This window comes from Scylla paramamosain, chromosome 9 (genome assembly GCF_035594125.1).
Source record: "Scylla paramamosain isolate STU-SP2022 chromosome 9, ASM3559412v1, whole genome shotgun sequence".
In the NCBI taxonomy this organism is placed as follows: domain Eukaryota; kingdom Metazoa; phylum Arthropoda; class Malacostraca; order Decapoda; family Portunidae; genus Scylla; species Scylla paramamosain.
This window is the reverse complement of record NC_087159.1, coordinates 5,121,177-5,140,000: the sequence shown is the minus strand read 5'-3', so window position 1 is coordinate 5,140,000 and position 18,824 is coordinate 5,121,177. Positions and strand designations below refer to the sequence as shown.

General features: G+C 41.4%; 1 protein-coding gene and 1 long non-coding RNA gene across 3 annotated transcripts in view; one reads left to right on the top strand and one right to left on the bottom strand.

Annotated features, from left to right (window-relative positions):
* The window catches only part of LOC135103463 (uncharacterized), a 152,920-nt gene extending 140,404 nt beyond the window's left edge, over positions 1-12,516 (bottom strand). The window contains exons 1-2 of one of the 2 annotated variants that reach the window (XR_010270051.1): positions 11,407-12,516; positions 7,146-7,213 (exon numbers count right to left, since the gene is read on the bottom strand). This is a non-coding gene — a long non-coding RNA (uncharacterized LOC135103463). The remainder of the gene's footprint in view (positions 1-7,145; positions 7,214-11,406) is intronic. The other variant, XR_010270052.1, reaches the window with a different exon arrangement.
* LOC135103462 (neural proliferation differentiation and control protein 1-like) overlaps positions 1-18,557 on the top strand; it is an 89,260-nt gene extending 70,703 nt beyond the window's left edge. The window contains exons 2-4 of the mRNA XM_064009791.1: positions 12,492-12,653; positions 13,118-13,220; positions 13,709-18,557. Coding sequence (XP_063865861.1) covers positions 12,492-12,653; positions 13,118-13,220; positions 13,709-13,822 — 379 coding nt within the window. The 3' untranslated portion in view covers positions 13,823-18,557. The remainder of the gene's footprint in view (positions 1-12,491; positions 12,654-13,117; positions 13,221-13,708) is intronic.
* Positions 18,558-18,824: the final 267 nt, after the last annotated feature.

Sequence of the window (18,824 nt, the reverse complement as noted above, 5' to 3'; positions counted from 1 at the left end):
CACCAAACATAGACGGCATTCCATCACCTCCAGCCATCCACTCCTTCACGGAATTCGTGGCACGAGGATGTGTAGGGAGGTAGGAAGAGTGGTGAAGAATGGGAAAGAATGGAGGAGAGTGGGGAGAGCGTAACGAGGCAAGGCAGGGCGTGAAGGAATGGACGTCTTATGAAGGTTTCCAGAGCAGAGAGAAAGATAAGATAGGTACTTGAGGTATACATGAAAATATAATGGTTCAGGGCACTCTACGGGGTATCAGGAAAGTGGGGAAAGGCTTTAACTTCAAAAAATGCAGGAGGAGAAGGCAAAAGCGTGGAGGAACAACATGGAAGGTGCAGGGAAAAAGGGGAATCGGCAGGAGGGATAAGAACAAGCGAGGAGAGGGGCTTCGGAGGTGGTGAGGTATGCATGTCTGTTCCCGCCGACCTGACAAGCAATCTCAGTCCTGTGAAAGGAGTTCGAAATTTCGGGAGCGAGTTTTCGACCGCGCCAGATAAGAATTTTCCTTCCAAGTTCTGCTCCTCACCACCACCTTCAGAAAAAGTGGGGGACGAGGACTAGGAGAAGAAACATGAGGACGAAAAGAGAAGGAAGGATGAAAAGAAACAGAATAGGATGCAGGAATACGAGAATGAAAGCAGAAGAGGAGGAGAACGAGGCCGAAGATAGAAAGCAGAAGGAACAAGAGAATAAAAAGGAAAGAGAAGGGTCAAGGACGAGAAGAGGAAGCAGAACCAGGAGAACGAAAAGAGAGGGAGAGGAGAACGAGGACGAAGATAGGAAACAGAAGGAACAAGAAAATAAAAAGAGAAGAGGAGGACAAGAAAAAGAAGCAGAACCAGAAAGATGGAAAGAGAAGAAGAGGGCGAGGACGAAGAAAAGGAGAAGGATCAGAAGGGTAAAAAGAATTAAAAAGGGAAATGTGATTGAGAAGATGGACTCAGAGCATCGTGACGAGAAAATAGGACAAGAGGAAGAGAAGGGCGAGCAGAAGAAGCAATAGGAAGACGAAGGAATGGAGCAGAAGGAGCAAGAGAATAAGAGGATGAGAAAAAAACGCAAGAAAGGAGAGCAGAGACGAATAAGGAAAAGACAGAGGAGAAGAGAAGGAAGGAGCCAATGCGGGAGAAGAATCCAAGAAGTTCAGCAAAGCCTCCTCAATGGCATCGCAGACACGACTCTGACCCGCCATAAACCTCGCTGAGCCTGAGCCTGAGGAGCTTACGGACGTCCCCTTCCCTCTCAGGCGGGATTGGCGCCTTCCGGAAGACCTGTCCCAGTAATTAATAGCGGCCCCGTCATCGCCCCCGGCGCGGCCCCCTGGCTTCAAGCACCCCACCCGCTGTCTTGAGGCGAGGCATGGCTCTGACACGCTCCGACACGAACCGCTCGCCTGGAATGACTGACTGACTAGTCCATTTAATCCTTTAACCCTTTGACTGCCACTTGGTACACCCTTCCCTAATTAGTAATCACTCTAGGACATCTTTACGTGTTCTACAACCACATACAGTCTGAGCTGAGAAGAAATTGCAAAATGTATTCTTTTTCATTGCTAACTTTCTAAGCCTTATGCATATAAAGACTTCACGCATTGCTTCTAGGGCTGCTAATTGTTTCATGTCGCAGTGAGAGAGTTAACTGCTACAGCTTTCCACACGTTTCATAAAAAAAAAAAAAATTGTCAGACACGTTTAGTCTCGAATAATTTTTGAAGACACGACTAACAGAAACGGCATGATTGCAAACTGAAATATCTTAGTGTGTGTAGCTATATATACTTTCTTCTCAATAAAATCGTTTAGAGTTAACCAGATGTAACGCCAGTCATCATAATTACCATTAGCAGGCCAAGGATTAAGGCACCGTGATAACAAAAGAGTATCGGACAGCAAACGTGGTTGGTAAAAGGAAAGTTCGCTGAATAGCTTGTTTGACTTGACGAGTACAAAAGCGTCAGTCATCCGTGGTCTTTTTTTTTTTTTTTTTTTGCAATGGATCTGTAGAAATTTTATGATACTGAATTGTTTTGTTTTGTTTTTTTTATTAGTAATATGACAAGCCAATATTTTTACTGTTGAATACAGGAAAAAACAATCTATATTCTCTTACACGTCTTTTGTCTCGTAGTATCATCAACAGAGACATTCACACTTCAGATAGAAATCGTCATTTTAACTAACTCCAACTTAAATCCAAACTGACAACATGGAAAATCAAGCAGGAAAGGGGCAACGCTACGCAAGTAATACAAGTAATACGATATTCTCTAAGCCTTTAAGACCATAATAGCATTAGCATTTGCCTGCCATCAGAGTAGCCAAGCATAGGCACTACGTTACATTTCAAGCTGAGATGAGCGAACCGAAACTGGACAAGGACGAGGCGAAACGGGATAGAACGGGGCGGGGCACTGGCGGACCTAACAGACCAAGTTACTAATGGAGTTGCCAGCTGCAGACCCCCGTCACAGCTGGAGGGGTCCTGGCGGCGTGTCAGGGCTCGGAATCTGTGCCAAAAAGGACGCGAGAAGCTCTTTGTCAACTGATAAGAAGATGCAGCGTCTTGGCCACGGCTCCTGCTAACCCAGCCTTGTCTCCGCGGCCAAGACCTTGAATCACAATTAATCACGAGCGCTGCGTCACTTTCCATGCCAGCACCATCTCTTGAAGACGTCACCATTCCTCCAGTTCACAATCTAAACCTGCACTTAATACCTCACCACCATCTTATACTTCCTATCTCACTCCCTCCCAGCGCCATACACTCGCACCTAACCTGAGTCAATATTATGTACAGCCACGCATCCAATACCTTATCGTTGCCCTACACGTATCTTTTACCAATACCCGATAATTTAAGGCACTTTCTTCACTGCCACCACGCTGCCTCCGCTGATATTCTTTACCCTGCCATCGCCCTGTTCCCTTACCGTTGCCACCGCCTTGTATCTTCCCCCTTCTCACTACCCTGCAACACTCCACCACCAATATAGGATTCCCTGCCAGGCTCACCAATCGTCCTGTTTGCTGCTTCGATCATCGCATTATCCCTAAGGACTTCCAATACCAATGCCTCCTGCTCCAGCTCCCCTTACCCTGTTCTTCTCAAATTCTAAGGAACCCTGTCTCGCCTTCCCTTCCCTCTGCTAGTGACGTAATGTTAAGCTTCTGGGTTGAGGGTGAGCGGGCGAGTCAAGTGCTCATCTCATAAAATCTTGATGCTGCCCACAGATGAGGAAAAGTTTAGTATGTTGTGTTTTCTAAGTCGAAAAATAACAAGAATGATATTAATAAAGAAGAAGAAGAAAAGAAGATGGAGAAGAAGAATTTGGGGCACTGTTATCGCGGTCATCCAAAGGAAAAGAAGAGGAAGAATGAAGAAGTAGTGACGAAGGAGAAAGTAAGAGAAGAAGAAGAACAGCAGGAGGAAGAAAAGGAGGGGAGAATAGAAACACAGCGATGCAAAGTGACACCCGCTTCCAAACACGTACCGTACAATTAGTGTGCCAGTCAGTGTTGGAGCGAGAGCCGCGTCGAACCGTGACCACCGGCGTACAATTAAGGAGTTTGGGTCGTGTAGGACATCACAGACAAGGCTGCAGGAGGTTCACGCGCGCCTCTCTCGACTCTCCCTTAATATCCTGCGCTGTTGTCTTTTCTGTGTTCGTCCTCCCTGCTTTCATAATATCCTTTTGTCTTTTTTTTTTTTTTCTTGGCAGATTCTTGTTGTTTTATCGTGCTCATTAATTTCATTTCTACATTAGTTTGCAGCAGTGGTTATTATAGTTAGGGCAGTTAGCTTAATGTAGATTTGGTTGGTCATATCATCGTCATCATTATAGCAATCAGCATCATCGTCATTATCACTATCATTATCATCACCGTCTTTTTTGTTTTTACTGTTTTTCATTGTTTTATAATATTCTTTGTCTTTTTTTTTGTCAAATCTTTGTTGTTTCATAGGATTCATTAATTATAATTCTGCGGTAATCTGCAGCTGTAATTAGTGTGCTTAGGACAGTTAGCTTAATGAAGATATGACGTTTGTTTGTTTACTTATTTGTTTTATATCTAAGATGGGTTCTATCATAAGGCACCAAAAGTTATATAAAAAGAAAAACCCACTGAAGGTTGAGAAAAGGTTAACCTAAATTTGAGAAGTGTCTTGTTTGATCATTACCATTACCACAGTCACCATTAGCATCATCATCATTATCGTCACCACCACCACCACCACCACCACCACCAGCCTCCATGATTCCCCCGCAGGACAAAGGCATCCAGTGGTGAGGGACGCATCTATCATATGCTAATTAAAAAGTAAATAGTAAGTGCTTGCAATTGTCAATTCTTTCCAAGCTGCATTTATAATCAGCATAATTATCATGAAAAATAAAAGTTACGTGTTTTTATAGTGGGAGTTAATTAAAACATAATAGTTGCGTTGAATCTATTTGTTCAATGATTATACTAATTTTTATTCTCGTGACAATTATGGGGTTAATTTCTTCACTACTCCCAGCAATATTGTAAGTGAGGGGAAAGCAAAGCGACTCCGAATCCAAAGTCAAATTAAACTCCATGGGTTTCTCTACTTATTTCTGAAGGAGCACTTTCCTCTTAAACTAGAGTCGCGTATTATTAGTTTTCTATAACAGGCAAATGACAAATGAGTAACTAAAATTATAATAGTATTGGTTTAGTCTAATGCCTTGCCAAATTCTACTCAGTTTTTCTATTTTATTTATTAATTTATTTATCCATTTATTTATTTATTTTTACAGCAATACGTTAGTTCATTCTTCATTATTTTTATTACTTTTAGATTAAATAAAAAAAAAGTTAATTATTCGTCACTACATTCTCATTTCACTTTCATTTCAGGTGAAACTATGGTTCTGTTTCACTGTTTCTTTTTCAGTCATTTTCAATAACATGACTACACATTTATTCTTCTTTATGCTTTTACTTTTTCTTCTCGTTTTCCAATATACCTGGACCGCGAGCCTTTTATTGTTTTCAAATATTATGACTTCTTTATTCATTTCTCCATCTGTTTTCAATACAATAATACTAAACTTTCTCGGATAAGATGTTGCTTTTTTTCATAATAACATTTATTCTTTGCGATCGTCGTTAACACTGGAATATTTTGACGTATTTCAAATTGTAAAGAAAATAGCAATACAAATGTAATAGATAAGGAAAAGAAAAACAAAATTCGTACATCATACGAACAACAAAAAGACCCATTTATAATCTCGAAGTAGCATTACGCTTCTAATATAAATAACAACAAGTAAACTAAGATTCTACATTAATTCAGTACTCACCATTATCACATTTAGGTGTTGTAAGGTTAGCTTCTAGGTGATATCACATCATACTCTTATAATAAGTAAGGATCTACTGGAAAATTAAGAAAAAAAAAAGGCAATTCTGGTCCAGATTTCTTCCCCTTATCGGTCTTTTATAGAGCAGTACATTCGATTGATGTTTCAACACAATTAGCTCTATCGCCGTGACTTGTGTTATCTATCGTCACCTTGAGAGAACACTTTGGTTTATTTCGTCAGATTTGGATATTGTTTCCTAATAAAAAAAATATATATATATCCCCTCGAATTCAAGTTACCGCGCACATGCAGTCGGCATGCTGCCAGCGGTGGCAGGTTGGTGGCGGCGGGCACTCAGCGTTGCGCGAGATGGTGGCACGAAGCAGGACGAGATCGGTTTGTTTTTTCGCGTGTCGCTCGGTGGTTCGAAGCACCTAACCCATTATCCCTAACTTTGCAATATTGGTAAATTAGAGCAGGATGGCCCTGACGTATAAAGGTGTTGTGCCATCAGCCCCGCCAGCACAGCCCTGCCATCAGCGCAAAATGCAGCATAATTGCATGCCTGGATTAAGACTAATTACTCAATTAATTAATCACACACACACACACACACACACACACACACACACACACACACACGCGCGCGCGCGCGCGCGCGCACACACACACACACACACACACACACACACACACACACTATCCAGCTTCGTAATGTTAATATTTGAACAAAACCTGAAGTGAGGCTGAAGTGACGTTGGCAGATCATTAACTTGCCGGCACACACCTGCCCACCTGCCCCCCGCTGCCAAATGTGAGCCAGTCCAGTGTTTGGGAGTGACACAATTTCAGCGATGATACGTGCAAACTGTTATGTAGCGAGGTTGCAGTGGCAGTAAAGATAACAAAAAACACGCAGTCTTATGCCCTGCCGTGAACATTAAAACAATCACCACTTGGGCTGATGATGTAACTACTGAACAACATAATCCCTGATGACCATGTGCGTGTAAGAAATTATAATGCTTTCTAGGAATTCGTAGGAGCGATTGTTACTTGAAAACAGGGTGGAAAGGAAAGATATACTTAATGGTCTGACCTTTGAACTCCTCCTTCCCCCCCACCACCTCTCTCTCTCTCTCTCTCTCTCTCTCTCTCTCTCTCTCTCCCTCTCTCTCTCTAGCGTTACTGCCGGGCCACGACACGGACTCGTTGCCTCACTTTGTAGAAACGCAAGTCCTCTCAAACATTTTCCACTTCTAGACTCTCTATTTTTCCCCCAAGAGTTTAACTGTCGTCGGGAAACATTACTAATCTCCTTCAGCAAACTTTCGTGCATTTTTGGCCTGCAACTTGCGGCTCGACGAGGACTTTTCTTTTTAAAGGTCAAGAAGGGAACGATTGAGGAACCGTAAAGGTGTGAGGGACAAAAAAGCAGCAGGACACGGAGGGGTCTGGAACAGGTGTTGTTTGCTGGGTGCTGAGAGGAGGGTAGAGAAGAGGAGACGGGGGGAGATGGTAGCGGTGGTGGTGGTGGTGGTAATAGTAGTAATAATAGTAACAGTAGTTCTAATGGTAGTAGTAGTAGTAGTAGTAGTAGTAGTAGTAGTAGAAGAAACCAGACACTAAACATCTAAAACACCACAAAAACTCCAGTTAGACAAATACCAAGAGCACTCAACCCTTTCCCATCCTTTCTACTAAAACAAACAGTAGCCCTTCCCACCCTTCCTTTCTTCCCTTCACTCTGTCCTCTCCCTGATCCCAAGCCTGTCTCTTCTTCTCCCTCACTCCCATCTTCCCCTACCTTTCTCTGCCTTCCCTCGCCCTCGCCCTCCAACCAAGCCTTCTTCATTCAGCAGCAGAATAGCGTCCCTGGAAGTGGTAGATTTATGAGGTGTCAGGAGAAGCCACAGAGAGTAATGAAATGTCATACCTGGGGCAAATTTTTGTTAATGAGAGGACAAGTATTCATTAGTTCTAAGGCTGGTATGTGGTGTTTCTCTCTCTCTCTCTCTCTCTCTCTCTCTCTCTCTCTCTCTCTCTCTCTCTCTCTCTCTCTCTCTCTCTCTCTCTCTCTCTCTCTCAGTACGTCATTTTGTTAACTGAGGAAGAGTAAAGACTAAGAAAAGACGGTAGTAAAATATAACCTTATAAATTTCTGCAATAAAAAAAGTGAAAGAGTAAATAGTTGTGAATGAATACGAAATAAGCAACATGAATGCATAATCTACTTTCATGAAACTGAATAACATACAATTTCCATACAATAAAAAAAATCACGTAGCACTAATGACATCGTGTAATGAACCTGGATTAAATAAACAGCAATGACAACAACAACAACAACAACAACAACAACAACAACAACAACAACAACAGCAACAACAACAACAACAGCAACAACAACAACAACAACAACAACAACAACAACAGCAACAGCAACAACAACAGTGTGTGGCCAGCAAGCAAAATACATACAAATAAACAAAGACAAGTGAAATATGACTAAAACAACGAATTGTTAACTCACTTACTGCCCAAAAATTGACAGGCGCACACACACACACGCACACACACACACACACACACACACACACACACACACACACACACACACACACACACACACACACACAAAGAGAATAAAAATGCAGGAGGAGAAGAAGGAAAAGAATGCAATAGTATAGAAGGGAGATAAGAAAAGAACACGAAGATAAAGGAGAGGGAATAATAAGAGGAAAGTCAAAAAGTCAAGAAAGGAAGAGAGTACGAGAAGCAATACGAGGTGTCGAAATTTGCCGGTGACAAAGAGACTAGATTGACGAGCACCTCAAGATGGAATACCGTGAAAAGGGACAGGCTGACAGACAGATAGATAGACAGACAGACAGAGAGAGAAAGACAGCTAACCAACCAGAAAAACGCACTTGGATAGACACAGACAGAAAGATAGACAGACAGACACTCACAAACAAACAAACAACCAAACACAGACAGATCATGAAAGGAGACATAATTACTGAAACAAATATAAACCTACATCATACAAACATACGTAGACATACAAGCACACTAGACAACAAACAAACACATAGCTAGACAGAGCACCAGACAGAAAGGAAAGGCAGGGAGGCAGGAAGAGACCAGCGTGATCACGTGAAGGGGAAAGTGGAATGAGGTGAGTGAAATGGAACCGATAGACCACTAGTTATGTCCCACCGATATTAAAATAGTTAGCAGAAGCTTAGCGCTGTGAGGATTTAAGGGTCTTTTCACGGGGGAGGAGGAGGGGGAGGAGGAATAAGAAGAAAGGAAGCAAAATGAAGAACAATAGCAAGAGCAGAAGGGTTAGTGCAAAGATAATGAGGAGAATGAGGAAGACAATAAAGAAATGAACAAAAAACAAGGAACAGGATAAGGACGAGAAAGTAAAAGAAGGGGGAACAAAAGAAGCATAAAAAAAAGTGTCATTACCGATAATAGAATAATGTAACGTAATGGAGAGATAAAAGAAAAGAATAAAGGAAACTGAGGACGAAGAACTGTAGGAGTAAGAAGAGAGAAGTGAGAATTAAAAAAGTGAGAATTAAATGGTGACTTGCGTATAATGACTCTCTTTGTTTTCCATGTGCAGTCTTTCCTAATGCTTTCTTTTTTTTTCCTATCGCTTCTTTATTTATCATTCAATTAATTTCCGTTCTCTCTCTCTCTCTCTCTCTCTCTCTCTCTCTCTCTCTCTCTCTCTCTCTCTCTCTCTCTCTCTCTCTCTCTCTCTCTCTCTCTCTCTCTCTCTCTCTCTCTCTCTCTCCTTAAAATGAAGATGAGTCAAAATTATCTAAGAAATTGTCTTCGGGTTTCATAATGAAGCCTTTTTTTCTTGTTACAAAAGTTTTTTTTTATCGTTATTTATCGTATGTCTCGTTTTCTTTGTTCGGTTTTCCTCTTATTCTTTTGTTTGTTATCTCATATTCCTGTTGTTGTTGTTGATGGTGTGCTTCTTTATGAGTCTCTTATTGAAGTTATCTTATCAAGCAGTCACTTATCTGCTGCTTTGTCCACGTCTCTCTCTCTCTCTCTCTCTCTCTCTCTCTCTCTCTCTCTCTCTCTCTCTCTCTCTCTCTCTCTCTCTCTCTCTCTCCCCCTTTTCTTATCAAGTGCCTTACTTTTTCCATCAAACTTTTCAACATTCCACATTCTCTCTCTCTCTCTCTCTCTCTCTCTCTCTCTCTCTCTCTCTCTCTCTCTCTCTCTCTCTCTCTCTCTCTCTCTCTCTGTCTGTCTGTTCTACCTACTCTCCCTGCTCTCCAATCTATCTTTTTTTTCCGTCCCTACCTCCTGTTCCGTACCTTCCCTCCCTCAGGCTTTCCTGCTCATAATCAGTGTTGCCGAGGGAGACTTGCAGCCATCAGCCAGGGACTTAAGAGATCCGCTCGCCAGATGACTGGGGCTGAGCCATGCCCTTCCCGGGGGACTAGGGACAAAAAGTATTTCTGTCGAGATAAGTTTGGCCGGGCGAGGCGAGAAAGGGTCGAGCAGAGGAGAGGAGATTTAGGGAAAGAGGTGTTAGTAAGGAGAGGTAGACATGTACCGGGGGATAACAAGGACGACCTGGAAATAAGCACTTTAAGCTTAACTCGTAATATCTTCAAGGAAAAGGAAAGGAAAAAAAAAAGCAAAAGATTGGATTTTCTTCTTTGTTGCATGTTTATGTAGTTTCAAATGAGTCGCTTTAAAACATCATCAGCTACGTTAGACTAACATATCATGATTGTTTACTCTGCTAATTATGTTAAGAGGAACATTACGAAGCGTCAGAGAAATAAAGTTTGTGAAAAAGGAGGCATCATCATCATCATCATCATTATCAATCTCTACAAATATGATTCCACAACAAGACAAACGCCTATCAGAGACCTATCTAGTCCAGACCATCTAAGGCAAACTACGCGTACTTATCTCGTCTTTCCCATCTAGTTCCTACCTCGCTTCCCCTCTCATGTCATTCCTAAGTTACCCTTCAGTATTAGGTAAACGCGCATACGTGGGGAACTGTGTAATCTGTAGCAACGGAAAATGAAACTCGCCCTGTATTGTGCGTGTTGCGGGAGGGAGAGGACTGGGTCGAGCTGTGTGGCAGAATTCTAATAGGTGCGACGTGGTATTGTGAGGACGAGAAAGACCGTGTATGTTGATAGGTAAGTAAGACATGTACCCAGGCTCGGATGGTGCCGAAACTTGTGTTGATGAAAATTAACTGCGTCTCTCTCTTTCTCTCTCTCTCTCTCTCTCTCTCTCTGATCGGAAGGGCAAAGGGTACGTATTCTATGAACTGGGGAGCGTTGCGAAGCCTTGGGAGTGTCACTGGGTGCTGTTTATAGGCATGAAAGGAGGACGTGCGCTTCAGCTCGAGGGATGGCTAGGACTGCTTTGAGTGGACCTCAACTAACTTACGAATTTGTCTTGCATTAACGACAGCAAAAACTTAAATGAAACTACTATGAACTCGCTAACAAAAAATTATACCTCGAAAGGCGAAGCGCGTCCAGTGTACACCTTATGTCCCGGATGTGTTGTTTTTGCTCCAAAATCATATGTTTTCTGCTACGACTCATTATATATAATATATTGCTGCTGCTTACTGCTTACTATTATGTAAACGTAGAAAACAGAGTAAGCCAATAATAGATGAGCTAAAATTCCATTATACTGCAATAGGTGGCACCAGTCTGGGTGAGGCCATAATTAGACGGAAGGGAGGGAAACAGTAGGGGAGGAGGGATGAGAGGAACGCCGTCAGGTAACGAGACCACTGACTGGGCAACAATATGCACATGAACATTCTGAGGGTGAAACACGCTGAATATCTTCCAAGCGACTTTTTAGAAATGGCATGAAAAGTGAGGTATAATCATGAGAAAGGACCACCGCCAATCTAAGGCCGGGCGCACATTGAGACGCAGGCAACACAGGCGACACAGCACAGAGCAGGGCAGAAAACTGCATCTCACTGGTTTAAACCTAAGCACGCATATTGACACGCAGGACAGCACAGCACAGATGCAGACCTGTGTCGGCCTGCGCGACGCAGTCGTTCGAACGCAGTTTCCTGTGCCACGTGCGGCGCAGCTTGATAGCAACTCACTCTTTAGTACTCACAATGTCGTCCACGGAGCAACTCATAGAGGCTGTTCGTCATCAAAGAGTGCTGTATGACACTAGTCATCCTGATTATAATGAGAGGAACTTATAAGAACGAGTTATGGGCAAATTCTCCATGTGTTTTCCTCTTCTCTATGTATTCACTCCTCCACACTGACCTCTTTGCTCTACAAATGTCATATAATAACATTACTTTCTCGAACTCGTTTTCTGAGTCGGAATCGGAACTAAGGTTTCCAAAGTAATTTCTGGCAACAGCCATCATCAACACTTCCGCACAGGACGACAGCCTGCTTCTCAATGTGCGCACCACGCCTGTGCTGCGCTGTGCTGACCTGCCCTGCCCTGCCCTGCGTCTGCCCTGCTCTGTGCTGCCCTGCGTCTCAATGTGCGCCTTGCCTTAGATTGGCTCCGGCCTATCCCTCACGCGGGTTCCGCCAATCATTACATTACTTAAAAGCGCCCTTCCTTCACTTACATCCTGGCTGCCAGGGCCACTTAACATCCAGGAAACATTCACCTCCTTCCTGAACCACCAATGTGCACCGAAAACTTTCAAAAATTAAAGCAAATCAATAAATATCATGTTCGACACAGCACAACACCACACACAGCCCAACCCGCTGAACACTAACTTGACTGTCCCGTTAAAGAAAAGGATGCTGGGGAGACTCCTAGTTCGGGAGAGTGCCTGCATTGTAGGTGGCGCTGTATTTGGGCTTTTGATGAAAATTAATTTTTCCCCACCTCGGACAGTAATATAAGTATATATTTTTTTTTTTGATAAATGGTGAGGAGAGAGAGAGAGAGAGAGAGAGAGAGAGAGAGATATGGGAGCAAAAGATCTATATACATATATCACATGTATATTTCTATATACCATAATCACATGTATTTCATAAATCTATCCTCCATTTTTGTCACGTATCACACTACTAACCATCTGTGAGCCTTACTTCCCTTCCTAACATTGCCTTCCCTTCTTCTCCAGGCTAAACAAGAGTCACAGGGCGGCTCAGGACGCGGAGTACCCGGCCTACGGCGTGACAGGACCTAACAAGGATCTGTCGCCCTCCGGAGACCGCAAGCTCGCTCAGTCCGCCCACATGTACCACTACCAACATCAGAAGCAGCAGATGATCGCTCTGGAAAAGTAAGACTCAGCATCACTATATAAACATCATACTTTTCTACCATTGTATTCAAAGCACGCAAAGAGAAAGTCAAGCTATCAGTCTTAATTACATCCCATCTGCCGCATATACACAAATGAGAATGATTTTTTTTTTCATATATTCCTTAGAAAGGCGTAGATTAAGAGGGAATCCTAACGTGGTATGATAGTATATTACAAGGGTGAATTTTTAAAAATGGGAAAAACACTGGTTTCCAAATGAAGTGGTAGATGAATAGACTCAGAAATCAGAATGTTAGTGCCGAGTCAATAAGGAGCTTCAAAAGAATACCAGACAAATTTATAGGTGAAGATAGTGGAAAAAGGCAGGCATGTTTTACACAGGGAGTGCCACGTGTAGGATTGATGGCTTCTTGCAGCTTCCCTTACTTTGTTATACTCCTATGTTCTTGCGCCACGCTAAGGCTGCCTCCTCCCCGCAGATCCTCGGGAGGGGAGCGTCACGGGTCCACCTCCGACGTGGACTCCGAGGAAGACGGTGAAGAGAACGAGTACACGGTATACGAATGTCCTGGCCTGGCCCCGGTGAGTGTGTGTGTGTGTGTGTGTGTGTGTGTGTGTGTGTGTGTGTGTGTGGTTTGGCTTTTGCACTAATTAAGCATACTTGTTTTAGAGTTTGATGTTAAGTACAGTTTTCTTAGTAATGAAACGTATATTCGTTCCCTTCCAACTTTTTTTTCTCTACTCGTATATCTCTCGAGTACATGAGGCGATAATTGGTGATTTTTAATAATGTTCTTACGTCACGTGTTTACATTGTCAAGATAAGGGTGATTTTATTATTATTATTATCTCTCTCTCTCTCTCTCTCTCTCTCTCTCTCTCTCTCTCTCTCTCTCTCTCTCTCTCTCTCTCTCTAGCATTATCAGTAATGGAGAATACAGGAAAAGCGGTAGAGGGACAGGAAGAAATTCACAGCAGGAAAAATAGAAATATAGAGGTAGAATGACGTGACTGGGTGGACCGGTCAGCTGTTTTCATTATTGACGTGATTTTTTTTTTTTTTTTCGCAGACTGGAGAGATGGAGGTGAAGAACCCGCTCTTCCACGATGACCCGACACCGGCCACGCCCTCCATCAGGAAGGAAACTGAACAGGACCACGAGGAAGACAAGAGTAACAAGTGAATGGCATGAACTGCAAGGCTCAAGCGGCTGACGAGTTTAATTTATCCCACGTAAATAGGAAAATGAATGTTACAGCAAATTATGAGGCAGAGTGAACTAAAAGAAGTGTCTGGCGTGTATTGATGTAACAGAAGACGTATTGTGATGTGCAGCAGTGTTGTTGTTGTGTGAGTCGTGTGGGAAGATGTCATGACGAAAACAAGCTTGTAATTGGATGAAGAAACATAAACACAACAGGAAAATATATGGAGAGAGTTGTACATCCTGCTACACATACACACACATACATGAATACATGCACATACACACATACTCCCAGTGAATGCCTGTATAGATTCCGGAAAAGATCAACCCGCACAACTCTCGGCTCGCGGCGCAATGGATCAGTTTTGCAAGAGGGAAAAAAAAGGAAAACTAAAGTAATTTTGTGCAATGTCGGAAATTTATCAGTGTCACTCTTCCTTCGCTAAAAACTCAAACCAGACAAGGTAGAGAAAACAAATATATACAAACTAGAAGACATGTTGATAAGAGCTTGCGATCAGTTTCTACGAATTATCTACTTTTTACATTTGCAGATTCTTTACATAAGAACATAAAAAATAAAGAAAGCTGCAAGAAGCGACCAGGCTTACACGTGGCAGTCCCTGTATGAAATATACCTACCTATTTCCATCTATTATCCCCATCCATAAACCTGTCTAATCTTCTCTTAAAGCTCTCTAGTGTCCTAGCACTAACAACATGATTACTGAGTCCGTTCCACTCATCTACCACTCTATTTGAGAGCCATTTTTTTCCTATCTCCTTCCTATTTTTTCCTATCTCCTTCCTATCTTCCTTCCTTCTTTGGGAAACAAGAAAAGACCATTAATACAGAAAAAGATCATTTCTAGAAAATTCTTTACATTCGCACCTTCTGAAATTATTTAGATAAAAAAGAAAAGGAAAAGCTGGAAGGATATGATACAAAAGATGCATTTCTAGAAGTTCTTTGACCTTTACATCTATAGAAATCCCTTCAGAGAGCAAGAAAAGGATCGATAATGTGGAAGAGATCAGTTAGCCAGAGTACAGTCACCAGTAAAGATTATTCTGTCTTGTATTTTCTGTTCGTCACTTAACGGAGCAAGTCACGTAGAGCCGCCGGACATTAAATTGATCGCAAACCATCAGAAGGTCGATAAAATGGATAAATAAATACGTAAGACTTTAACGAAAACGCTGCACGGATCCTGTCAATTACTAATATTGTCACTGTTGCAAAATGAGGAAGAATTTGTCTCCATATTCTTCTTTTTCCTTCGTTTTCTTTTACATTACTAAACTTGGCAAACCTTTCATCGTTTAGTACAAATGTAGGATGAAGATGTTGAAGATGAAGACGATGATGAATTTATCAGAGATTTTGATAGTGAGTTTAGATAGATGGTGTGGCACTTTTGGGGTAGAAAAATTATATATACAGGTAAGAGCCTCCTCATCTTACGTAGATTAATCCCGTACACGCTACACAAAATCCACCATCATGCCAAACACGAGACAGTATTATTACTAGTTCACTTACCACGAGAGGGAAAGCAAAAAAAAAAAAAAAAAGTCATATATATATATATATATATATATATATATATATATATATATATATATATATATATATATATATATATATATATATATATATATATATATATATATAGTATGTATAATAAAAAAAGGTGAAATATTTAGAAGTCTAGAAGTCACCAACAGATCTCTCTTTTCTATCCACAACACGTACACTCATAATAAAGTAAAATAATAATGTCAACAGCCATTCTGGGTTTCCTGTCGTAACTCTTGAACTGAAAACTTCACTTCACATCAGCTCCAATCTTGCAGCAGCGTTCTTGAGTCTCCATTAACGTTCAGAAGCTCGCTGCTTCCACAAGTTCCCGCATTTACCACTACACACATACACGTAGCTCCGGCAGGATTGTGTCTCCTTAATGTAAAGAAATTAAAAGGCATATCCTCATCCCTCCCATTTAACCCTTTATAACTGTACCATCCTCAGAGCTTAACTTCTTATTTAACCCTAGTCATATAGATCTATCTCATTATGATATACTCTTTTTTTTCATTTATCATACATATACACACACATAACTTGACTGACTTCATATACGTACTATACATAAACGTTATTCATAGTTATGCGTGTCTATATAGCCCGAACTAACCGTTTCATAGATGCTCTGTCTCCAAGCCTTGTCTACGTATGCCTTCAATTAAAGAAAAGAAAAAAATATGAAAGAAAAAAAATGGATCTATATATATATATATTATATAGTTTGTCCCTTTGAATTATATATAAGTTTAGTGAAGAAAATAAATTAGCTCTCCTTGTATTTTCTTATCGATGCGTGATTGTACAGTCATGATTGATTAGTTTAAGACAAATGCCCCTCACTCATGTATTTCTCAAACAAGCGCACTCGCCACTGTACTAACTGGAATGCTTAATTATTGAGTTTTTTTTTTTTTTTTTTTCACCAGATTACTATTTTTTTTTTTCGTGAGTCTTCCCTCTCCTTAATATGCCCGAGTAGTGACATTTTTGTGAGCGAAAGTATTATGGAGGAAATATAAAGATTCGATGGTAAACAATGACGAGGGATGCTTATTTTTCCTCTCTCTCTCTCTCTCTCTCTCTCTCTCTCTCTCTCTCTCTCTCTCTCTCTCTCTCTCTCTCTCTCTCTGACGTGGTGATTTGTTGCTTTACGGTCATATGTATGTCCGAACACACACACACACACACACACACACACACACACACACACACACACACACACACACACTTTGTCACACACAAGAAGAAGAGGTATTCAGTGATATGGTTATTTTTCCCTCTTAGTCTAGAAGGTAGAGCACTCGCTTGATAAGTGTCTCCAGTGATAGCATATCAACTTTTACGTCTCTCTCTCTCTCTCTCTCTCTCTCTCTCTCTCTCTCTCTCTCTCTCTCTCTCTCTCTCTCTCTCTCTCTCTCTCTCTCTCTCTCTCGTTCTAATAGCTAGAGCACACACAATTGAACGCCACCATACACTGTATGTTCTTAGCACGACCTCCTCACGCTTGCCAAGGTTGAGTTGCTCTCCTCCCAAGCCTTGCCTGTACGCTGTCACCACCCACCTCCCGCAGGCCAACGAGGCTGAGGCAGTAACAATAAAATATTAACATGTATTCACTACATAAAAAAATGGTCGTCTAAATTATGATATTCCTCAAAAATAGGGAAAATACATCAATATCACGAGAAATACTGCGTCCCGGTACTGTATCGTTCATGAGTCAAAAAATAATTATGTTCGTTGAGAGAAACTATTAGTAGAGTATACTGAAGTAAATAATATAAGTTTATGTAGTCATTACTGAGCCATCTTACATAGGATCAATGTTGTGTTACGTTTAGATAAACTCTATAAAAAGTTATATATATATATATATATATATATATATATATATATATATATATATATATATATATATATATATATATATATATATATATATATATATATATATATGCACACACAAAATATTGCATGCCTTAATTGTTCCTTACAGTCTATGTTCAGTATTATAAAGCAAATATATCTATAGAAATATATACATACAGTACTTAGTGTGGTGTGATTTAGCATTAAGGAGAGCCTAGTTAGCTTGCTGGAAACAAGTATATTTTTGCTGTATTAGATTGTATACTGAAAGAAAGCCACCGAGCTGGGAACTGACCACCCGAGACGGACACCGCTGCCAGTCGGTCGTGGCCCTGTCTGTCTTCAATCGTCTTAGCTACTGCAGCTGTAGTCAACGTAACCGCTGAATATTGCACGGTGTTTAAAAGAAAATACATGTCTGTTTTCTTTTAAACAAATGAGTCAGCATTTGTACCTACATATTAAAGGAGAGTTTTTCATATCAAACTACTAAGTATCTAAGATTCGACTGTCACGTTGGTCTGCTTCTCGACGGCTCCCAGCTCTCCCTCTCGCGGCCAGAGACCCTCAGGCTGGCTCGCCGCGGTCGATCCTGACGAAACCACCACTTTTGCCCCAATGTACTACGTACGCTACCAGCTACCGGAAGTTAGCACTCACGACCATCCTATCAGGGAATACTAGTTTGGCTCTTAAGGTCGGTTAAAATGAGTACATTCTACGGACTAATAAATTTTAGAAGAAAACTTGCAGGTCTTTTTTTTCACTCACGTTGGTTTCGTTGGAGATAAGTGTATTATATTTCGACAGAATTTGTACTCCACAGCCTGCATTTGTACGTATTACCGTATTGAAAAACCGCGAGAAACAAAATACTAAGTGTTGCTTAAATATTCTGTAAAACTTCTTACCTTCCCTCAGTAACACAACTTCTCTCAATAAAAAAGCAAAGTAGAAAAATTAATGCCTACGCCGTTTTGCCTCTTTGGATATCCACACAACATTTACACGTTATACAAGTTACCTCAAATAGCTAGTAGCAGTGGGAAACGCTGAGCAGCACAACTTGTCATAATAACCAGGGACAAGATAGTCACTTCTCTTTGCCAGCATACGATTAGAGAACCTTGGCTAGGTCGCCCCAGGACACCACCACCAGAAGGACGGACACGTTGACCACAGAGTCTCAATAGGTACCACTGTAGTCCCTCATCAGACTGTATGGCAAAATAAACCAACTTTCTGCTCCGCCAATGCTGTTTATTTCATCCTTTTTTTTTCATTTATTTCATCAGACAACAGGACCTAGTACTGGAAAACACATGCACACACAATTTTCTTATTCTTGCTTCAAGACACCGCCAGGTTTGTTTGACGTCCCCAGTCCTCCCCCCAGCAGATCTCCCAAGAGGAAAGCACCAACATCCTGAGGTTTAGCCCCTCCACCTAAGAAGAGGAAGATTGTAAATCAGGATGAGCTTGAAACTTCAGGTACAGTATTGATTTTTTTTTTCTTTTTTG